Source organism: Ceratotherium simum, chromosome 9 (genome assembly GCF_057802395.1).
Source record: "Ceratotherium simum simum isolate JZ-2026a chromosome 9, ASM5780239v1, whole genome shotgun sequence".
Lineage (NCBI taxonomy): Eukaryota > Metazoa > Chordata > Mammalia > Perissodactyla > Rhinocerotidae > Ceratotherium > Ceratotherium simum.
Window position 1 is genome coordinate 49,059,080 of NC_141908.1, and position 23,422 is coordinate 49,082,501.

General features: G+C 39.4%; 1 protein-coding gene and 1 pseudogene across 3 annotated transcripts in view; one reads left to right on the forward strand and one right to left on the reverse strand.

The window, feature by feature from the left end:
* The window catches only part of ABCB11 (ATP binding cassette subfamily B member 11), an 80,170-nt gene extending 79,258 nt beyond the window's left edge, over window positions 1-912 (reverse strand). For all 3 annotated transcript variants that reach the window (XM_087434953.1, XM_014785878.2, XM_087434952.1), the window contains exon 1: window positions 837-912. In XM_087434953.1, the coding sequence (XP_087291079.1) occupies window positions 837-912 (76 nt within the window). The remainder of the gene's footprint in view (window positions 1-836) is intronic.
* Window positions 913-7,669: 6,757 nt separating this feature from the next.
* On the forward strand, window positions 7,670-23,062 carry LOC101403400 (ATP synthase F(0) complex subunit g, mitochondrial pseudogene; annotated as a pseudogene).
* Window positions 23,063-23,422: the final 360 nt, after the last annotated feature.

The window sequence follows — 23,422 nt, forward strand, 5'->3', positions numbered from 1 at the left end:
CATGCCAGTAGAAGCCATAGGACTGAGCCACGTATTGTTTTCCCCAGCATTGGTCAGAGCAGATGGAAGGTAGGAAGTAAAAGTGAGGGTTCAGGGTCATGAATGTATGGAAGCCAAGGTGTTAATGTCAACCATCACCGTGTGACAGCACATCCTGATTCCGCTGGCATTTTAATTTAATTTAATTTAAATAAGAGTAAAGAGGTTTATAGTGTAGATAGAGACTAGCATCTTGGGTTTCGAATCAGACAGAACTGGATTAGGATTATGGCTCCATTAGTTGTTAGTCATGTGATCTTTTCCAAGTTTTTAAAAATTTATCCAGGTCTCAGTTTCTTTTTCTGTAAAATGTAAAATCATAGGATTTGTTAAAAAGAAAATAAAGATTACTTTGGATCAACTGTCCTCACTACATGCTAGGTACTAGTGCCATGGGCCCCCTTTCCCATCTTCTCATTCTGGCCAGCACAGTCTTGGTACAGTTCCTCTCAGGAAGCAGCGCTTACTAAATAGTGACCACTATAATCAACTATAACAGTATATGAATAAAGGTAATAATAATAGCCAGTGCTGGAACAACTCTACTCTACTTAAGATATTTACAGGTGAGATGCTTTCACTCACCCACACTCCGTGCATTTTTACCTGGCACTTTCAGACATTCCATTACACAGATTCTAGGGAGAACCATCCATTCCTGTGTAAGAAATGTGTCCAGTAATAATTCTATATACTGTTGCTGATTTTTGTCTGCCCCTTAAAACTTTGCTAGTTTGTCCCACTTTTGTTCTAACCTCTCTTTGTGCAACAGACAGTGAGAGAAAAAGGCCACTCACATGATCCATCTGACTCAAAGCCATAATTCTCCTCTCCAGATTTCTTCACGCTGCGAAGAATTACGGAGTCAGACATGGTTAACCCTAAAAAAGAAAAGAAAAGAATTATTGCAACTATTATCCTTTTCTCTTCTTTAATCAAAGTAGCCAAATGAAAGAAGAATTTGGTTCAAGAAATACCCTTCGCTAACAATCTCGGACAAAAGCAGATTTTTTATTTAGTTAATAAGTCCATATAAGAGTCTAATTATTGGGAAAGATAAATCCAAACCACTGATTATGATTTTCTCTGGTCAATGAATGGATAGTTGTTTTTTATTTGTTTCTTCTTTCTGCTTATCTGTACTTTATTTATTTTTTAATGAGCAAAAATAAAAACCGCAAGAAGGGCACAACCAACTGGCAACATTCTTGGCTTATTGTAGCTGACCCATGACACCCAAATAAATACTGCTGGGTTGCCTTCCGTGCTCCTTTGTAAATGCAGGCCCTCTATCCAGGATATGGTGAATCCAGCATGGACAGGGGAACTGCTACCCAATTCACTTCATAAAACAAGTATAACTTTGACGTCAAAGCAAACAAGAATGTTATAAGAAAAAAATAGAATTATAATTACTTTTGAAAATAGATTTTTAAATACTAAATAAGATATGTTAAATATAATTCAGTAGTTTATGAAAAAAATATAATGAGCAAGGTCGATCCCAGGAATGCAATGATTGTTTAATGTAAAAAAATTTGATCATTTTGATAGATGCAGAAAAAGTATTCAATAAAAGTCAATATCCATTCCTGATTTTTAAAAGCCTATAAAATTAGAAAAATCATTAGTTTGCAACCCCAATGAATAAATTTTGGTTAATGATCAGCAATGAATTGTTGTTAGTGCTCTTGAGTCAATTGTGACTCCTAGCGACCCTGCGTACAGCAGAGTGGAACCCTGCCTGGTCTTTTTGCACCATCCTCTCGCCTTCCAGTGCTGTATCACACAGTGTTCAGCAGCTATTCATAGGGTTTTCAAGGTCAATTTTTTTTGGAAGTGGGTGACCAGGTCCTTCTTCCTAGTTTGTCTTAGTCTAGAAGCTCTGCTGCAACCTGTCCACCATGGGTGACCCTGCTGGTATTTGAAATACCGGTGGCATAGCTTTCAGCATCACAGCAACACGCAGCTGCCATAGTGTGACAATCGACAGACGAGTGGTGTGATTCCCTGACGGGGAAAGGACGTCAGTGGTGAGAGCGCCGAATATTAACCACTAGACCATGAGGGCTGGCTCAGCAATGAATACTAAAACCATTAATTGAAATACAGGCAAAGATTAAATATTCAATAATACAAAGTGTTGTGAAGATGTAGGGGAAAGACATTACATTAAGTCATTATCTCCTTAAGCTCCTCTTAGCTGTGACAATTTCTCATACTTTTCTTGTTTTTAGTGACCTTGACAGTTTTGAGCAGTTATTTTGTAGAAAGTCCCTTAAAGTGGGATTTATCTGATGTTTTTCTCATCATTAGACTGGAGTTGTGTATTTTACGGAGGAAGACCCCAGAGGTAAAGTACCCTTCTCATTACATCATATCAAAAGTACTATCAACATAATGGTACCTATCAACATGATTTATAAAAAATAAATTTTAAAAAATAAATTCAATATTAAGAAACAGAGAAACATTATTTAAGTAGTTTATGAGGTAAGTAAAAATAAAAAAATGAAATGAACCAGGTTCAAAATTCTTTTTTTCAACAACAAAATTTGTTCAATACAGCAGCATTATATTCAGAGACTACAAAGTTTGCTGGCTATATCACTTTTGAAATTTTAACCCCAAATTTAAACTCTTTGATAATAAAATAATAAAATAACTTTAACAGTAGTCATAATATTGCATCTCTTAAGTTTAAAATAAGACTTTTTTAAAAAAAAATCATTCTCCAATTATTTTTTCCCTGGCTTAGCTCTTCATTTAAAAAGGTTTCTTTCTACTGGTGTGCAAATACTTGGCAGAATTTAGAGGCCGATGGTGTAGTGTCTTGCCGTGGACTTGGAAGTCTCACAGACTCTGGTACTGCCTATGGCTTCACTCTATGTTATTGGATATGTTTTTTAACCTCTTTGCACGCCCTAAATTCTCCAACTTTCAAGTCAGGGAGTGGTGGTGATGATGCTAAAATCTGCTTTGCAAGACTGGTGTGAAAATGAAATGAAACTGTGTCCGTACATCAGCTGGCACAAAGAAAGAAGGCAGCTAAAATTCCCTTTGCCTTTCAAGCTTAGAGACCGAGTCACCCCCGTACCACCTCCTACCCCTCCCTTCTGGAGTCATTTGTAGTAACATACCCTCTATTATGGAGGAAAATGTTGATCAACCAACCTACTGTCTTCACTTTCCCTCTCTGTACCCTCAGGATTCTGTACATTAGATTTCACACTATGTTTGCTTACATTTTACTTCTTTCTGAATGCAATGGTTTTTGTGATCTCTATTTTACTATTAAAAAGTAACATTCTCAAGGACAAATGCATAGCGTGGATTTCTATCCCACAGCATTGTCAATGCCCTTCAGCCAAAAACCACCAGGAGCACACCTGTAATTGAAGAGTCTGCAATTATTACTCATTGCAGCAAGGGAGAACACGCTGTGGGGGCCCATGGGATGCCTCAGGAAGAGGGTGTTAGGAAGAACCTATTACAGGACTTGGGCTTTAGTTAGGTGACTTGGGAGAGGGTCCAAGGAAGTGGGGGATGATGCTGATTACTTCAGATTGGATGCTATCAGAAAGCCAGAGCAATTTTATGATTGGGTGCAGAAATAGCAGTCACTCATTTAGCAAGAGAGAGAGATGTTTAGTATTTTGTGGTTTGCACAATGACCTTGTTTTTGCCTGTGCTTGGACAAAATTGTGGACTGGCCTTGCTTTGTCTCATTTTATCCTGGTCTCAGAGTGACCTTGTCTGAGGTTGGTAAGATGGTTAATTTTATGTGTCAATTTGAGTGGGCTAAGGGATTCCCAGGTAGCTGGTAAAATATTATTTCTGGGTGTGTCTGTGAGGGTGTTTCCAGAAGAGATTAGCACTGGAATTGGTAGAAGATCACCCTCACCAATGTAGATAGGCATCATTCATTCAATCCTTTGAGGACTTGAGTATAACAAAAAAGCAGGGAAATTGAGGGCAGAGGACCTGAATAGACATTTTTCCAAGGAAGACATCCAAATGGCCAACAGTCACATGAAAAGATGCTCAACATCACTAATCATCAGGGAAATGCAAACCAAAACCATGATGAAATATCACCTTACACCTGTTAGAATGGCTATTCTCAAGAAGACAAGAGACAACAAGTGTTGGCGAGGATGTGGAGAAAAGGCACCCTTGTGCACTGTTGGCGGGAATGTAAATTGGTTCAGCCACTAAGAAAAACAGTACGGAGGCTCCTCAAAAAATTAAAAATACAACTACCATATGATCCAGCAGTCCCACTTCTGGGTATATATCCAAAGGAAATGAAAACAGGATATCAAAGAGATATATGCACTCCCATGTTTATTGCAGTATTATTTACAATAGCCAAGACATGGAAACAACCTAAGTGTCTGTCAACAGAAGAATGGATGAAGATGTGGTACACATATACAATGGAGTATTATTCAATCATGAGAAAGAAGGAAATCCTGCCATTTGCAACAACATAGACGGAACTTGAGGGCATTATGCTTAGTAAGATAAACCAGAGAGAGAAAGACAAATAGTGTATGATATCACTTATATATGGAATCCAAAAAAGCTCAACTCCTAGAAACAGAGAGTAGAATGGTGATTAACAGAGGCTGGGGGTGGGGGAGTTGGGGAGATGTTGTTAAAGGGTACAAACTTGCGACTAGAAGATGAGTAAGTTCTAGAGATCTAATGCATAGTGATTAGAGTCAACAATACTGCATTGCATATTTCAAAATTGCTACGAGATTAGATCTTAAATGTTCTCACCACAAAAAAGAAATGATAATTATGTGACATGATAAAGCTAAAGGCACAGTGGTAATCATATTGCAATATATAAATGTATCAAATCAACACATTGTACACCTTAAACCTACACAATGTTAAATGTCAATTATATCTTAATTAAAAAATTAATTAGTTAATATTTTCTAAAGGCTGAGAAAGGGTGAATTTGCTCTTTTGCTTTAGCTGGGATATCCATCTTCTCCTGCCCTCAGACATCAGAGCTCCTGGTTCTCAGGCCCTCAGACTCACATTGGGACTTCACTATTGGCTCTGCTCATTCTCAGTCCTTTGGATTTGGACTAGAACTAGTCCACTGGCTTCCCTGGGCCTCAGCTGCAGACAGGATTTCTCAGCCTTCATAATCTCATGAGTCAATCCCTCATAATAAATCTCTTCTATATGTCTATATGTTCCCTATTGGCTCTCTTTCTCTGGAGAACCCTGACTAACATAGTTGGTATTCTATGAGATTGTTTATTTCTAATAGGAGAATAACATGGCTTAGCTGTGAGTGCCAGGCCAGCTACTGAATATCTGGGACTGTTCTTCTGTTTGTTTTTTTCTTTCTCAGTATTCAGTGCATCACTCTGAACTTTGGTAGTCCACTGTTCCCTTTTGACATACCAAAGAGCTGTACTTCAAAAGATGTATGCTCTCCAGTGCTACCGGGCGTGCATCGGTTGCTCAGTCAGAAATGGAAGCTGGTTGCCTTATCTCTGGCCAGCTCAGAAATGGCAATGATGACTTTTGAAGGCCGTTATGTTGAAAATGTTAATTACTTGCAAGCTCCCACAAAGACAGTGGCAATTTTATAACACTAAATTTGGGAAAGTGCAATGAGATACCAAAATTACTAGAAAGAATAAACGAAGGACCCGTTTATGGTATTTTCCGGAAAAGGGGCTGTTTCCAGAATTAGATGTTAGATGAATTGCCTCATATTATTATAAGGTCTGATATATCTTTAGATCATGTTTTCTCCCACTGGTTAATTCCCTTTTTGTTAGAAGAGATCCTGGGAAACTCATATAGCAATTACTGGAGAATATGTCTGCTAGTCTCTGAAACCCTGAAAATATAGTGGAAATCTAGTTTTCAGTGATAAACAGATGTTTTTACAGGGTTGTGAGAGTATGTGTCCTTCTCTCTTGTACATTCTGTGATTTAAGAGTGCTGTGATGTTTTGTCACATTATTTTTCCCCATCAATGCAAGCAGATGTAATGTCATCTAATTCTACTCTCTCAGCTATTATCTATGGCACCTAAGCTAAAAATTTGTTCTTGAGCTTCCTGAAGTGTGTGAAAGGTATTTGGGTATCACACATTGCAGGAACCCTTGATTAGGGTTTCTTAACAATTGATAATAAAATTTTACTTTAACCAACACAAAACAACTCAGAGTTGAAAATAATGTACCATGCTATTTCCTTTTCATGCTGCCTTTTTATTTGGTAAATTATTTTAATCTCTGAAAAATCTCTTTGGGAACAGAGTGAGAATTTTCAAGGTCTTTCAGAAAAATTGTCTTTCAATAAACTTAAGAGAATCTAGGAGTTAAAAGTAGAAGATCAAGATTTCTAAGCACTGGTCGGCAAACTTTGGCCACTAATGGAATCCCCCAAGCCCAAGCCAATACTGGTGTCCCTCTCTGCTAAATGTCATGTGGTCTACAACCTGTGTAGTACATGTGCTTCTGTTTAACTACCCAGGGTTGAAGTTTTCTTTTCTTTGATAAAACGTGTAATCTTATCAACACAGAAGCCCACATTAGAGGACAATCTCCTGACATTTACAGATAGACATATCAAAGATTTTTCTACCTTGGAACATTAGCAACAATATTCTGGAAGACCACTGCTGGGAAGGAGAGAGCAGTACCTGGATGGGTTGCCCAAGAGAACCCGGGACATTGACAGACCCCAGAAACGGGGCTAAGTGAGCAGTGCCACAGGGGGCTTGAGGCTGTCAAAATTGGAGGAGATACAGGGTTCTACAAGCTGTGCCAGCAGCAAATCAAGGATCCTAAGAGTACAAACTGTCAGTGCCCACCATGGGCCATAACACCAAGGCTGCTGGTGTGACTTCAATACACCAGCCTAGAGCAACAGATGAGTGGACTGACCTTCACCAAAGGCTGAGATCAACACTAGCAACTGGCTATTGATACTGCAGAAGAAGTGGAAAAGAAAGGAAGGAAAGAAGGAGGAAAGGAAGGAAAGAAGGAAGGAAAGAAGAAACAAAGACACAAAGAAACAAAGAAACAAAGAAAAGAAAGCAGTCCGGGTTCAGAATAGTTCTCCCAGGAGCTGGAATCCTTCCAAGCTGAAGGATACAATGACAATAGCAGCATTCTGCCCACTGCCTGTTTTTATAAATAAAGTTTTATTGGGACACAGTCATGGTCATTTGTGTTTGTTTTATCTTTGGCTGCTTTTGTGCTACAATGGCAAAGTTGAGTAGCTGTGATGGAGAATATATCCACCTCTCCCAGGCAATGCCTACAACATTTACTGTCTAGCCCTTTACAGAAAATGTTTGCTGACCCTTGTACTATGAGGTCAGTTCAGGACAGCCTGAAGCCCAGGGAGAAATCTTCCAGGACCTGATTTACCCAACCTGAAAGTCATATGGAGCACCAGCCCTCCAACCAGCCCTATCCTCGTGGAGCTTATAGTGTGGCAGGGAAGACAGACGACACGTAAGAAATTACAAGCATGATGACGGCAAGTGAAGGGGAAGCATGGGCATCTCCTAGACCCTCAAGCAGAGGACTCTCTTGTCTAGAGAGTTGAAGAAGGCTCTGGAACCAGTGCATTTAGCATGGACCTTAAAGATGAGAGTGAGTCAGCCAAGAGAACAGGAGAGAGAAGAGTGTTCCAGGCAGGGAAGAGCACATGCAAAGACCCAGAACTGAGAGACAGTACACAGGTTCAAGGACCCAAGGATGTCCAGTGAGTCCGAGGGAAAGTTGATGGGACAACTCTGAAGGATGTGGCTGGTTGATTCCTTGGGGCCTCATAATTCTTAACATTGAGGACTTGGGACCTTATCCCAAGGGCAGTGGGAACTAATAAAGGCTTTTAGATAAGAGAAGGATATGATCATATTTATACTTTAAAGAAACCTCAACACTCTGAGAAGGCTTGGGACTTGGGAGCCCACACCCAGAGAGACTAGGAAGTCAGTTTGGGAAGAACAGAAATCCCCCCAGACCAAGCAGCGGCAGACCCTCGTGTACCAAGTACAGGAGCATATGCAGTTCATCTCACTCCCAGGCAGACAGGCCTGAAGTGACCAAAGGAAACAGGCTGTGAGATGCGACACAGTCAAGCCAATGGTGCCCAGGCTCTTGTCACTTTAGGAGATGGGTTCTCAACTCTATCAGTACTCTAGGTTTTGAATTTTCTCTGGGGAGATTTGTTCTGCTTCCCATTTCATTTTCTCCCAAATATTACTTTTGAAACGTGTTGATCTTGCCTAGACTGAATTCTGGAGGAGGAGCCTGAGTTTTTTCCACATCCAGGCTGAGATGGTAAGGGGGATCTAAATGCCCTAACAGCCATTGAGGAGCTGGGAGGACAGCAAGAGTTACAAGGCCAGTCTCAGGAGTGGAGTGGCCGTCCCCTGACCCCGTATCACACTGTGAATATTCTCCTTGGCTTTTCTCCTGTGAAATCTTCCCCTCTGTAAAAGCTTTCAAGGCTGCCAGCTCCACAAACTCCCCTCCCTGAGCTGCTCAGAGAAAAAAGCAAAACTGCTCCTGCTTCTCTTGAACTTGAAAGTAACTTTCTAAGCCACAAATTCCAATTTTTTAAAAGCCTTTAAAATGTCTTTCACTGCTGACATTTAGGGATATAGGTGGGGTACCTTTGTTATTATCAAACCCGGCAATTGATTTATTTCTCCCAAGGATCATTAGAGGAGGAAAGAAATATTAATTTATGCTAAGAAGCAAGAAAAAAAAGAAAGAAAGAAAGAAAAATATTGCCTTACAGATAAGCCAGTTGTGCGGTGATAGTGTGTGTCAAAAATGTGGAAGTCACTGTCCAGGGATAGGATAAAATGGGGCCCCTTTAGCCCCAAGGGCTACATCTGATGGAGAAGGGAAAGAAATATACAGTGATCCTCATGGGACACACGAATATCCTTTCTGCACAGAGTCACAATTGAGATGAAGAACTAAAGAATTGCTGTTGAATAAAATAGAATTTAACGCCAAAGTTACTCACAGCTCTGCTTTGCCTCTAAATGCATAGTTTTTTTGTCTTCACAAAGCAACACATGACTCTAATACGTGATTTCTGCAGTGGAACTGGGGCATTTTTTAGCAATTTCAGTGTCTTTTAAAACCGCAGAGTAAGCAATTGTTTTTCTAAATTACTTCCTCATTCACTTCCAGCATTCATCAGCAAATATCTGTCACCATTACTCCTAGTAGTGGGATACACAAATTATTCAGGGAGCTTACAATCAAGTGGGGAGAGGGGCATGTAAACAGTAACTCCTAGGCAGCAAAACGGAGGCTTCAAACAGAAATAATTACAGAGTTACGGAGCAGAGCAGGAGGGTAGCTAAGTCAGGTTGGGTTGAGGGTAGTGGATGTGGCTGCACACAGAAAGAAACTCTATTAAACAAGAGCCTATAAATAAGTTAATACTTTCAAAGCTTAATAATAACCACTATTAGATCCCAATATTTAAGAGTTTTAGATACAATCATTATTATTTTTCTCTAACATGGCTAGAAAGCTAGTCTCCCCCCAAAACATTTAGAAACACTGCACTTTACTCTCAGTCTTAACTGTAAATGGTATTTGACCTATGTGTTCAAATCATCAGCGACATGTGATTTCTAAAAATGGAAATTAGATTCTAGAGACCAAGTTCTCCCCCTCTAGCCATGCATCCAGAGCTCGTATTGTTTTAGCATCTAAATTATTGAAAACTGGGAGAATGAGGCAATGATCGTGGTGTTGGAGAAAAGATAGTTGGTGTAGTTCTGTATGAAACCAGCCCCAGCCTTCCGGGGTAGGATTTGTGGTTATCAGTGCAAACAGAATTATGCTTTCATGAAGCCAAGTTAAAAAAGAAGTTCACTGACATTTTTACTATGGGCAGATTATTCAATCTATTCACCCATTTGTACCACATGCCTCCATACCCCAGACATACACACACACACACACACACACATACACTCATGTTCTCAAAAGAATTGATGCATAAATAACAAAATGAGATAACAGACAAGAGCCATCTGTATTGTATGTAATATTATGAAATCATTAATGCATTTTGCAGGTTCCTATCCAGGCATTGTGGTACTGTTTATCACACAACAAGAGGCCAGCCTTTAGTGAATCAGAATCACAATGCCCCACAATGAGACTTAGAGAAAATGGACTTTCAGAACATAGTCCTCAACTGCTGTAGACAGTATAAGTCACTTACCTGTGAACGTGAACTTGAGGAAGCCGGAAGAAACAATGGACTTCACTGGAGAGAGTGAAAACGGTTTACAGCCTTTTCCAACTTCAGTTTACATCATTACAAAGCACTGAACAGAAGTCAAGATTTTTCGAGAACATTATCTATTTGCTTAAGAGTCAATGCCCCGAAGGCCAGCCTAAGCACAGTTCAGTGACATCTGAGGAAAGGTTGAACTTGCTCAAAGCAATAACGCTAAACACAGAGTGTACTTGGGAGCCCACTGAGGGTGTCAACAGGCTTTGCAAAGTGCTGACTCACCTCAGAAGGAGAGGCAAGATGTGGGCAGGGGGCGCCTGGCAAGAGCACTGTGATTCTGACTATGTCCAACTCTTCTTTTCATGGGCCTTTATTTTTGAAATGTTACTTAAAAGCTTAACAAGACACACACACACAAAAAATACCTTTAAACTGTTCTCCTCAATTTGAATGATGACTCTTGGAAAATCCTTAGGTTGCAGCTCATGAGGTTCTTAACCGAGTCCCAGAGTTTCATGGAAACACCTAACCTAAAAGAACACCTGAAACAGCCTTTTGCTCAAAACTCTGAGTGCTCCAATGACCCTTGCACCCTGGCCTGAACAATCGATAACTACAGACTCTACCCACCAGGTGAAGCCTGTGTAAGTAGAGATTAATGATTTTTTAAGAACTTCAAATTAACAGAAATCCAAATCAAATAAACACATATAGCTTCTCCAATGGCTTTGTGCTGCCCATATCTGCTCCTCTCCCTTCTTGTTAATCCTTCCATTTTCTCAAATGCTCTTATTTTTTATCTGTCTCCCTGCCTGAGCTAACCTTTCCCTAGGTGTGCCTCACTATGTTGAATAATAACAGCGAACAATGGTCACGTCCTTGTTGGGTACCTGGCTCAGTTGAAGAGTTTTCTTTGTACCACCTTATTTGGGCGTCTCAACACCCTAGGAGTTAGGTGCTATCATCATTAATCCCATTTTATAGCTGAGGAAACTGAAATACGGAGAGGTTAAATCATCCACCCAAGGTCTTACCACTCATAGGTCTGGAACCTACATTCCCAACTACTCTGTGTGAAGCTTTTTCCACCTCGTGCTCTGAAAGGTTGTCAATAGGTCAGTGCTTCTCAGTTTGGAGAAAATAAGATCAAATTAAACGATAAGATCACATTTTCTCAATTTTAAATTGTTCTGCCATAAATTTTTCTTTAAAATGTAGTGTCTAATACTGTTTGTCTCTATTGGAATCTATATATAAGATGGTTTATGATTTAGCCCCAAATTTTGTGTGTTATTATATTTATATGTTAAAATCTCAATATATCAAGGTTAGAAAAGAAAAGAAATTTCTAGATGTTCCCTTATCTGAACTGGTTTGAGAAGCCCTGGGATGAGTTGACTTCTGAGGTGACACAAATGTAATAATACTGGGTTTGGCACTAATTAGGACCTAGGAAAAATATACTGCTAAGACTGGTGTCAAAGAGCATATTACCTATGTTTTCTTCCAGGAGTTTTATGGTTTCAGGTTGCACATTCAAGTCTTTAACCCATTTTGAGTTAATTTTTGTGTATGGTGTAAGATAATGGTCTACTTTCATTTTTTACCATTGGCAGTCCAGTTTTACCAACACCATTTATTGAAGAGACTCTCCTTTCTCTATTGTATGTTGTTGATTGTTTTGTCAAAAATTAGCTGTCCATAGATGTGTGGGTTTGTTTCTGGGATCTCAATTCTGTTCCAATGATCTGTGTGCCTGTTTTTCTGCCAGTACCAAGTTGTTTTGATTACTATATCTTTGTCGCATATTTTGAAATCAGGAAGTGTGATATCTCCAGCTTTGTTATTTTTTCACTGGATTGCTTTGGCTATTCAGAGTCTTTTGTTGTTCCACATAAATTTTAGAATTCTTTGTTCTATTTCCATGAAAAATGTCATTGGGACTTTGATAGGGATTGTATTGAATCCATAGATTGCTTTAGGATGTATAGACATTTTAACCATGTTAATTCTTCCAATCTATGAGCACACAATATTTTTCCATTTTTCTGTGTCTTCTGCAATTTCTTTCAACAATGTTTTATAGTTTTCAATGTGCAGGTCTTTCACCTCCTTGGTTAAATTTATTCTTAGGTATTTTATTCTTTTTGTTGTGATTATAAGTGGGATTGTATTCCTGGTTTCTCCGTCTGCTGTTTCATTGTTAATGTATAGAAATGCAACTGATTTTTGTATGTTGATCTTGTGCCCTGCAACTTTTCTGTATTTCTTTATTATTTCTAATAGTCTTTTGGTAGATTCTTTAGGATTTTCTATATATAAAATCATGTCATCTGCCAATAGTTTTACTTCCTTTTTTCCAATTTGGATCCTTTTTCTTTCTTTTTCTTCCATAATTGTTCTGATTAGGACTTCCAGTACTATATGGAATAAGAGTGACAAAAGTGGGCATCCTTGTCTTGTTCCTGTTCTTATGGGGATAGCTTTCAGTTTTTTACCATTGAGTATGGTGTTAGCTGTGGGTTTGTCGTATATGGTCTTCGTTAGTTGAGGTACTTTCCTTCTATACCCATCTTATTCAGAGTTTTTATCATAAATGTATGCTGTATCTTGTCAAATGCTTTCTCTGCATCTATTGAGATGATCATGTGATTTTTAAAAACATTTTATTTATTTATTTACTTATTTTTTGGTGAGGAAGATTAGCCCTGAGCTAACATCTGTTGCCAATCCTTCTCTTTTTGGTGAGGAAGATTGGCCCTGGGCTAACATCCATGCCCATCTTGCTCTACTTTATATGTGGGACGCCTACCACAGCATGGCTTGATAAGTGGTGCATAGGTCCATGCCTGGGATCTGAACCTGTGAACTCCCAGCCACTGAAGTGGAGCATGTGAACTTCACCACCACGCCACCGGGCCAGCCCCAATGTGATTTTTATTCTTCATTTTGTTAATGTGGTATATCACACTGATTGACTTGCAGACGTTGAGCCATCCTTGCATCCCTGGAATAAATCCCACTTGATCATGTGTATCGATGACTTTTTAATGTATTGTTGTATTTGATTTGCTAATTTTTTTTGAAGATTTTTGCATCTATGTTCACCAGTGATATTGGCCTGTAATTTTCCTTTTTGTGTGTTGTCCTTGTTTGGTTTTGGTATCAGGGTAATATTGGCCTCATAGAATGAGTTAGGAAGCATCCCCTCCTCTTCAATTTTTTGAAGAGTTTGAGAAGGATAGGTATTAAATCTCTTTGAATGTTTAGTAGAATTCACCAGGGAAGCCGTCTGGTCCTGGACTTTTGTTTTTGGGGAGGTTTTTGATTACTGTTTCAATCTCTTTACTTGTGATTGGTCTATTCAGATTCTCTATTTCTTTTTTTTTTATATATAATTTTTTCCCCCAAAGCCCCAGTAGATAGTTATATGTCATAGCTGCACATCCTTTTAGTTGCTGTACATGGGACACGGCCTCAGCATGGCCGGAGAAGCGGTGCATCGGTGCGCACCCGGGATCCAAACCCAGGCCGCCAGCAGCAGAGCGCGCGCACTTAACCACTAAGCCACGGGGCCAGCCCTCTCTATTTCTTCTTGATTCAGTTTTGGAAGATTGTATGATTCTAAGAATTTATCTGTTTCTTCTAGATTATCCAATTTGTTGGCATATAGCTTTTGATGGTATGCTCTTATAGTACTTTGCATTTCTGTGGTATCCATTGTAATTTCTCCTCTTTCGTTTCTGATTTTATTTATTTGAGCTTTCTCTCTTGTTTGCTTAGTGAGTCTAGCTAAAGGTTTGTCAATTTTATTCATCTTTTCAAAGAATCAGCTCTTAGTTTCATTGGTCCTTTCTATAGTTTTTTTTTTGTTTTGTTTTTTGTTTTTAGTCTCTTTCATTTATTTCTGCTCTGATTTTTATTACTTCTTTCCTTCTACTGACTTTGGATTTTGTTCCCCTTTTCTAGTTCCTTTTGGTGTAACATTAGATTGTTTATTTGAGATTGTTTTTGTATTGTTATAAACTTCTCTTTTAGTACCACTTTTGCTGTATTCTATAGATTTTAGTATGTCATATTTTCATTTTCATTTGTTTCCAGGTATTTTTTGACTTCTTCTGTGATTTCTTCCCTGACCCAATAGTTGTTCGGTAGCATTTTGTTTAATCTCTGTGTATTTGTGACTTCCAGTTTTCTTCTTGTGGTTGATTTCTAGTTTTATACTGTTGTGGTTGGAAAGGTGATTGATATTATTTCATACTTCTTAAATTTATTGAGACTTGTTTTGTGGCCTAATATGTGATCTATCCTGGAGAATGTTCCATGTACATTCAAAGAGAATGTGTATTCTGCAGTTTTGGGATGAAATGTTCTGTACATGTTAATTAAGTCCATCTGGTCTAATGTGTCATTCAAGGCCAATGTTTCCTTACTGATCTTCCGTCTGGATGATCTCTGCATTGATGTAAGTGGAGTGTTAAAGTTCCCTATTATTGTGTTACTGTCAGTTTCTCCTTGTATGTCTGTTAATATTTGCTTTATCTATTTAGGTGTTCCTATGTTGGGCGCATAGATATTTGCAAGTGTTATATCCTCTTGTTAGATTGTTCCTTTTGTCATTATATAATGCTCTTCTTTATCTCTTGTCAGTTTTTGTTTTAAATTTTATTTTGTCTGGTATAAGTACTGCTACCCCAGCTTTCTTTTCATTTCCATTTGCATAGAATATCTTTTTCCATCCTTTCACTTTCAGTTTGTGAGTATCTTTAGGTCTGAAGTGTGTCTCTTCTATGCAGCATATATATGGCTCTTGTTTTTTAATCCATTCAGCCACCCTAGGTCTTTTGATTAGAACATTTAGCCCATTTACATTTAAAATAACTGTTGATAAGTATGTACTTCTTGCCATTCCATTACTTTTTACTCTGGATGTTTTTTTAGTTGTTCTCTGTTCCTTTCTTCTTCTCTTGCTCTCTTCCCTTGTGATTTGATGGCTTTCTTTAGTGTTATATTTGAGTTCCTTTCTCTTTGTTTGTTGTATATTTATTATAGGTTTTTGGTTTGTGGTTACCATGAGGTTCATATATAATAATCTATGTAAATAACAATCTATATTAAGTTTATGGTCTCTGAAGTTCAACCTCTTACACTTTTATGCTCTCCCCTTCATTTTATGTTTTTGACATCATATTTTACCTCTTTTATTTTTGTGTATCCCTTAACCTCTTATCATAGATATAGATGACTTTAGTACTTTTGTTTTTTGACCTACATACTAGCTTTACAGGTGGTCGATTCACTACTTTTATTGTATATTTGCCTTTATCAGTGATATTTTTTATTTAATAATTTTCTTTCTCCTATTTGTAGCCTTTTCTTTTACACCTAAATAAATCCTTTTAACATTTGTTGTAAGGGTGGTTTAGTGCTGATAAACTCCTTTAGTTTTTTCTTGTCTGGAAAACTCTTTCTCTCTCCTTCCATTCTGAAAGATAACCTTACCAGGTAGACTGTTCTTGGTAGAAGGTTTTTTCCCTTTCAGCACTTTGAATATATTGTGTTGCTATCTTGTTGCCTATAAGGTTTCTGCTGAAAAGTCAGCTGATAGCCTTTTGGGATTTCCTGTGTATGTCACTTGTTGCTTTTCTCTTGCAGTTTTTAGGATTCTCTCTTTATCTTTAATTCTTGACATTTTAATTATAATACGTCTTGGTATGGCCCTCTGTGGGTTCATCTTATTTGGTATTCTGTGTGCTTCCTGTACCTGGATGTCTATTTCCTTCCCCAGGTTAGGGAAGTTTTCAGCTATTATTTCTTCAAATAAGTTCTCTGCCCCTTTGTTTCTCTCTTCTCCTTCTGGGACACCCATAATGCACATGTTAGTAAACTTGATGTTGTTGTCCCAGAGGTCCCTTAGACTGTCCTTGTTCTTTTAAATTCTTTTTTTCTTTTTTATATTCAGCTTGGGTGATTTCCTCTACTCTTTTGTCTGTATCACTGATCCATTCTGTGTCATCCACTCTGCTTTTGATTCCCTCTTGTGAATTTTTCATTTCCATTACTGTATTCTTCAGCTCTTATTGGTTCTTTTTTTATATTTTCCAATTCTTTGTTGAAGTTCTCACTGTGTTCATCTATTCTTCTCCCCAGTTCAGGGAGCATTCTTATGACCATTATTTTGTACTCTTTATTAGGTATATTGTTTATCTCTGTTTTGTTTAGTTCTTTTTCTAAGGATTTGTCTTGTTCTTTTATTTGGAATATATTTCTTTGTCTCCTCATTTGCCTACTTCTCTGTGCTTATTTCTATGTATTAGGTAGGTCAGCTACAACTCCCAATCTTGGAAATGTGGCCTTATGTAGGAGATGTCTTATGGGGCCCAGCAGCATGCTACCTTCTCGTCACCTGTGCCAAATGCTCCAGGGGTGTCCCCTGTGTGGGTTGCGTGTGTCCTCCTGTTGTGGCTGGATTACTATTTCTGTGGGTGCACAGGTAGGCTGGGTTGGCCCCAGGCCAATTGGTTGTGAGACCTGACCATGTGCGGCTGCTACAGCATGTTTATTGGGTGGGGCAAGCCCCTGGCATGGCTATTTGCAAGGTCTGCTAACACATAACTACTGTGGTTTTGCTGGTAAGAGAGTCAGGGCCTCAGTGTGGCTGGTTGCTAGGCCCAGGGGGTACACAACTGTTGCAGGCTCCTGGTGTAGCTGGCCCCATGGCCCTGCTGTGCTTGGCTGTCTCCGATGAACTGGTGGGCAGGGCAGGCTTCTGGTGAGACTAATTGTGCAGTGCACAACTATTGCCAGCTCACTCTTGGAGAGGGCTGGTCTCTGGTGAGAACTGGCTACATGGCCCTGTGTTGCACAGCTGTCTCAGGAGTGCTGAGGGGCGGGGCAGGCCCCAGGTTCATCATCACACAAATATTTCAGACATTGTTAGGCAGAACAGGTCTCCTGTGTGACTGTTTGTGAGGTCCAGCAGTGCAAGTCTTCTGTGGGTTTGCTGGTGGGTGGGCCCAGTTCCTGGGGTGGGCTGCCTGCCCTGCCTTGCTATGCTTGATTGCTTCAGGTGCTCTAGTGGGCAGGGTAGACCCCTGAGCTAACAGGCTAGAGGAAGGATTCCAATGGTGCCTGCCAGCATCTATGTCATCTGTGTCAATACAACTGAACTAGCTCACAATAATGGCTGCCACCAGTGTCTAAGGCCCTGTGGGATGGGCCCAGCCACCTCCTGCCTCTCCAGGGTACACTCTGAGCTTAGTAAGTGAGTCTCTTTTACCAATGGACTATGCACTTTCCTATCTGGTATTTTAGTGCTGATTTCTGGGTCAAGTGAGTCTGTGCAGAGGCCCTTTAAGAGCGGTTTTCCTTTCCCTGAAGTTCTATAGTTTTCCCGGGTATACTCCCTCATTGGTTTTCAAAACCAGGTATTTTGGGATCTCATCTCTCTTGTGCTGGATCTAAGAGCTGAAAGGCTTAATGTGCAATTCGAATTCCCTGCTCATCCGGGAAAAGCCTGATACCTTTGAGATTGCTCCTGACCATGATGTGCCACAGCTGGAGTGTGATTTTTTTCTCAGCAGGGCTGTATCTCTGCCTCTTCCACCCTCTCTGGGTTGTCCCTTTTTGTGGAGTTCTTTTGATCCAGTTTCAAGATCTCTCTCATAGGAAATTGCTGCACAGGTAATTGTAGGTTTGTTGTGTTCATGGAAGGAGACAAGTTCAGGATCCTCCTACACTTCCATCTTTCAAACTCCTCCTGAATATTTAAATGTGTGTAGATTTGTGGCAATACTGTGCAAAGAATTAATTTTATTTTGTGGATTTTTGCCTAAACACTTTGTCATCCAAGTCTTTCGTTCATAGTGTTATATATATTTTTTTGCTTGTTGATTCATCTCCTCATTCAGCTTCACACTTTTGTTCTTTTTTTTCACTAAAATGTCTTCTTTCATTAAGAAAGGTATCAGTTTCATCCAAATACTAGGATGCACATTTGTAACCAAATGAAAACCATTTGTAGCCAAATGAAGCAATAATGAAACCCAACATGTCAATCAACCAGTTATTTCATCTTTTATGGCAAAATTGCCTTTATGGCCAGTTAGTTGTGCAGCAAAAATGTTTGCAGCGAAACTGCTTGCAGCAAAGACTCTTAAGGTGAAAATACCTAGAACCCGTATCCTGCTTCTGCCACTTACTTGTGAAGTGATTTAGTTAAGTTAATACTTGCTAATTATTTCTCCCTCATATAAAGTTCAATAGGCCTTAAGTGAAGGGAAGCTTGTGGCCAGGGAAGGTGCTCTGCTCCACAAGTCATTCAGGGACCCAGGCTGAAGAGGCTCTGCCATCCTTAACATGTAGCTTTCAAGGTCTCTTTGGACATTGACATCTAGCCATCACACAGGGGAAGAGAAAATATGGAGCGTTATGTGTGGACAGTACCCACAAGCCAAACCTGGAAGTGGCATCCATCAATTCCACCCATATGACATTGACCAAGTCTCTGTCATATGGCCACACCTAACTGCCAAAAAGACTAGGAGATGAGGTCTGGCTGTGTGCTCAGGAGGTTTGGTTAAAAGCTAGCCAATCTCAGGGGATGGGCTTCAGAATCACAACAATTTGAGTTTACTTACTAGCTATGTGATTTTGGGTGGGTTATTTAATCTCCATTACCCTCAGTTTCTTCATCTGTAAAATGGGAGTGGTAATACCACCTTCAAAGGGTGATGAAGCCTGTCTGAATTTACCTGTACCATAGATTCTGGGCAAATATGCCACATGTGGAATGAAAGTGTTTTGGATGTGGGGGCAAAGCAGTTTCTCCTCCAGCAGCAGTGCCATCAACCAGTTGATCTGACTCCCAGGGATTATGCCCTAAAATTAGGAAGTTTTAGTTTTGAGTCTGAGATTTCAGTCTATATGGATGGCAGTGAATATACACCCCAGACCCAACATCCCCTGAGCCACCGATTAGGCACCATCTTTAATCACATCCTGCAGCCATGAGTCTTGCTGGCTCTGCCCTGAAAAATATGTGTTTAAGGTTTTTTAAATGAACTTTCCCAATCTCATTCTGTCTAGTCAAAGGTGCCCCTGATTGATCCGTATGATAAGATATCAATAGTCTTGGAGTGGAGGCCATTCCCAACGTCAGTGATATCCAAAAAAGATTGACCCCATGGTTGTGCAGGGGTGATTTGATATTAGTGTAGTAGTAGAACACTGTGAACCAATAACCTACACATTTCTCCTCTTTCACTTTCTTTTATCCTGTGATTCTCCCCCAGGCAGGCAGTTAGGTGAATTTTATATATTTTGCCTCTACCAAAATTAGTATACTCCTAATTATGTTTTACAGACATGTAAAAAAAGACTAGAAGAAAATACATGAAAATATAAAAGTGATTATAGGTTATAAAAATGTGAATGTGGGTGAGTTTTATTTTCTTCTTTGTGCTTTTCTCCATCTTCTAAAATGTATACAAGAGAAAACTATATTTTGTAGTATGCAAGTTATTAAGTAAAAAAAATAAAGTATATGACAAAAGTAATGTCTATAAGGACATTTATACTAATAATGATTTATTTATAATAATTATTTTTTAAAAATATATCTAGAGGTTCTGGGAGTTCTCTAAATATTAGCTGTGGTTCAGTCAATGCTTTTCTGCCCTGAAAACTATCACCTCTGCAGAAAAGATGAGGCCCTCATCTGGACATCACAAGCAAAGTTTTCTGTGGATTTGAAGTCTTTGTCTGCATTGCAATCCTCGTTTATCCTAACATAGGCCAGCCCAGTGTGGTGGTGCCTGAAGCTCCTACTCAGTGGTATGACCTAATGATCCTAAATCTGGAGGCAGCCTCATCCCACTCCAGACCTCTGCCCCTGGGCCCACTTCTTCCAAAAGCTGGCTCTAATCTGAACAGCCTTCAGGATCCCCTTTGGCTCCACAAGTAGTCTGTCTCAACCCTATGCCATGTCTGCCCTTAGCTCCTGGAACACCTCTAGGCCCTACTTGTTTGGTTAATTAGAGTAAAACACTTGACATGTACACAACACTTCATGATGGTCTTCAAATCATGCTTCCTTTAAGATGGTTATGGAGACAAAGGTTAAAAGTAGTCACTTGAGTAACTTCAATATATATTTAGATGTTTTATGCTCCCCCTAGAATTAACAACACCAAATAAGACCATTTAATCATACTCTTAGCCAGTTGTAGCTTACAACTATCTGAATGAAATACAATGAACTCCTCAGCTATTTATCTTCTTCAGCACTCAGTATTTGGTCAGAATCATATTTTTGTTTCCCTCTCTAATAAGAAAAACAGGCACAAAAACATAGACTTTATTCATGAGCAAATCTTTTGTCATATTTTTGAGTGTGGTAGTTCTCATCTTTCTCTGAAGGCTCACCACTGCACATACAGTATAAAAATTATGAGGGAGCATCAGTAATTGGAGAAGGGAGAGGAATAGATGAAATAAATAAAGAAGAAGAAGATCAGAGAGAATCCTGCTATAGAACAAAATTCGATAGCAAGTGGTTGTGCCTACGGTGTTGAGTAGTCATTTGAACAGTCAAATGAATTAGTTTCTCACTGGAGAGAGGCAAGCCTGCCTGAGGCTTTGGGCAAATTGGGTTTTCATGTTTCTGCTTCACCCAGGACACCTCCCTTCTTAAAGTGATGCATCAGTCTTGGAAACCATTCCTTTGTGGGGGTGGAAGAGGAGGTGGTAAGAAGTGAATGGTTGTTAATAGTCAAGCATAGGTCACAGTGACCCACGCCAAGTGGTTGTAAATCAGGTGTGAGTGGTATCTACTACTCCCTAGCTTAAAGCAAGGCAATTTATTCTTAACACAACATACCTTGGCAACAAGGAACCAGTTTTACCAAATTAGTCAATCTGTCTTTGGAAAACAATCCAATAACCTCACAAAACTAAAACCCATTTCTCTACGTAAGCTTTTCAATCCAGATGGATGTTAGTAAACTAGTATTTTAGTTTACTAAATATTATTGTTATGTTGCAGGCTGTTCAGAGCTCCTCAATTCCACTCTTACAAACTCTGGGTGACTCCTTAATATACCAGGAAACTTAGCTTGTGAAACACTGCTCTAAAGCAGTGAGCTATCTAGACCTGATTCACTAATTCATTGCTTCTCACTGAAACTTGTCTAGACACACATTTGAGAATGTCACAAATTTAAATAACAATGACTAAGAGTGAATCACTAGGGAACCCAGGTCATGAGTGTCAAATCTCAAAATGAGGTAGGACAAAATAAAGGACTTGCAGCCAAGTTCAACCTGCGTGTGACTCTGAGAGAAATGTTGAGGTGGCTGCCATCGCACTAGGGACTCCTTCTCAGTTCAGCCCAGAGGTTTCAGCTGACCTCATGTCAGAGTTCACACTTACCTCTCCCAGGATGGAGGCAGGCATCCTTATCTTTAGACCACAACCCTTCCCATATTAGCTGACTGCTATATTCTCACTTCCTTATTGGCTATGGAAGGGTGGTTTTCTGCATTCTTAGGAATTCATTCCAGGAACTCACATGTTATTTGTGGGAATGTACAAATGACAGTCACTAGTTCTTCTTTTTCTTCTGGACTATTTGTATATGTCTGTATTTTTAATATAAATGAATGTGTACAGAGTTTGTGTGTGCCAAGCGGAAGCATAACTTATACTGTATCATGTTCTAAGTTATAGTATTTCTCTCCAAGTCAGACCTCAAGGAATTCTATCTGGTGACCATGAGGTGACATACCAAAAAATGAAAAGCCACATGTTGAGATAGTAGGGTAGAAAGATAGAAAGAGCCTGGGCCTTGATGATATGATTGAGCCACTGAACCGACCCTGAAACCAAATACCTCCAGATTTCACATAAAGTGAAATAATTACTTTTATTACCTGAGTGACCATTCCCAGGATATTGTTTCCTATGCAGCTAGATATATGCTGATACTCCTTCCATTCCTACATAGCTCCAGAAACTAAATTGTGTCATTACTTTTCAAGGAGGTATAGGCAAACACACACACAGACACACGGACACAATTTTATACATTCTGAAGATTTTATCATAGGGAATTCAGAAAATGACACAAGAAAGTAAGAAAAGGAAAAAAGGAAGAAACAGTCCAACTAAGTGACTTCAATGATTAATCTCAAATTTTTATTCCAATGACTTCTCATGGCTTCTCTGAGTGATCCCCCTCAGAAGTGATTACTAACTTCGCTCTCCTCCCTCTCTTCCTGATGTGTCACTGCCAACTCAAATCCACTGTTAAAGGATTAAGCTTTTCTCTCCTCCATATGTCTACTTCCTGGATCCCTTTCGTATTATCAGTATTGTGAAATACCTATACTTAATTCAGTCAGCCATTCAGGGTGACAAACTTTCCATCCTAGAACCAGCGTCCGATTTGTCCATAACCTCACTGAGAAGGCTCTAGTGCTGATTAATGCTGCTGTGACTTACTCAAAGCATGGATTAGCCACATTTTGGCAGGACCTTAAGGTTAAGCTTGTCCCTCCAATCCCTGCTGAGATTCCTACCACTACATAGAGCCTAAAAATAATAATCAATAGTGTTCAAACTGGTAGCTGCAAACAGCTCACAATTAAGGAAGCTGTGCTGAATGGTTTCGTGGCCACTGAGGCATGGATGTGGTTTTATATTGGTGAGATCATAGGCAAGTGTGGCATTATTGGCTATAATGTTTGAGGACCAATCTTTAGCATCTGATTATATTTAGTTTACTATTTGAGTGTTCTTGGACCATGCATGATCATATTGGTATCTCAATAAAATAAGATAATGTATGATAAAAAAAAATACCTATCCCACAGCCATCCCAGTGGCATAGTGGTTAAGTTCACATGCTCCAGTTCTGTGGCCCGGGGTTCACGGGTTCAGATCCCAGGTGTGGACCTACACACTACCCATCAAGCCATGCTGTGGCAGCGTCCCACATACAAAAACTAGAGGAAGATGGCCACAGATGTTAGCTCAGGGATAATCTTCCTCAAGCAAAAAGAGGAAGATTGGCAACAGATGTTAGCTCAGGGCCAATCTTACCAAAAA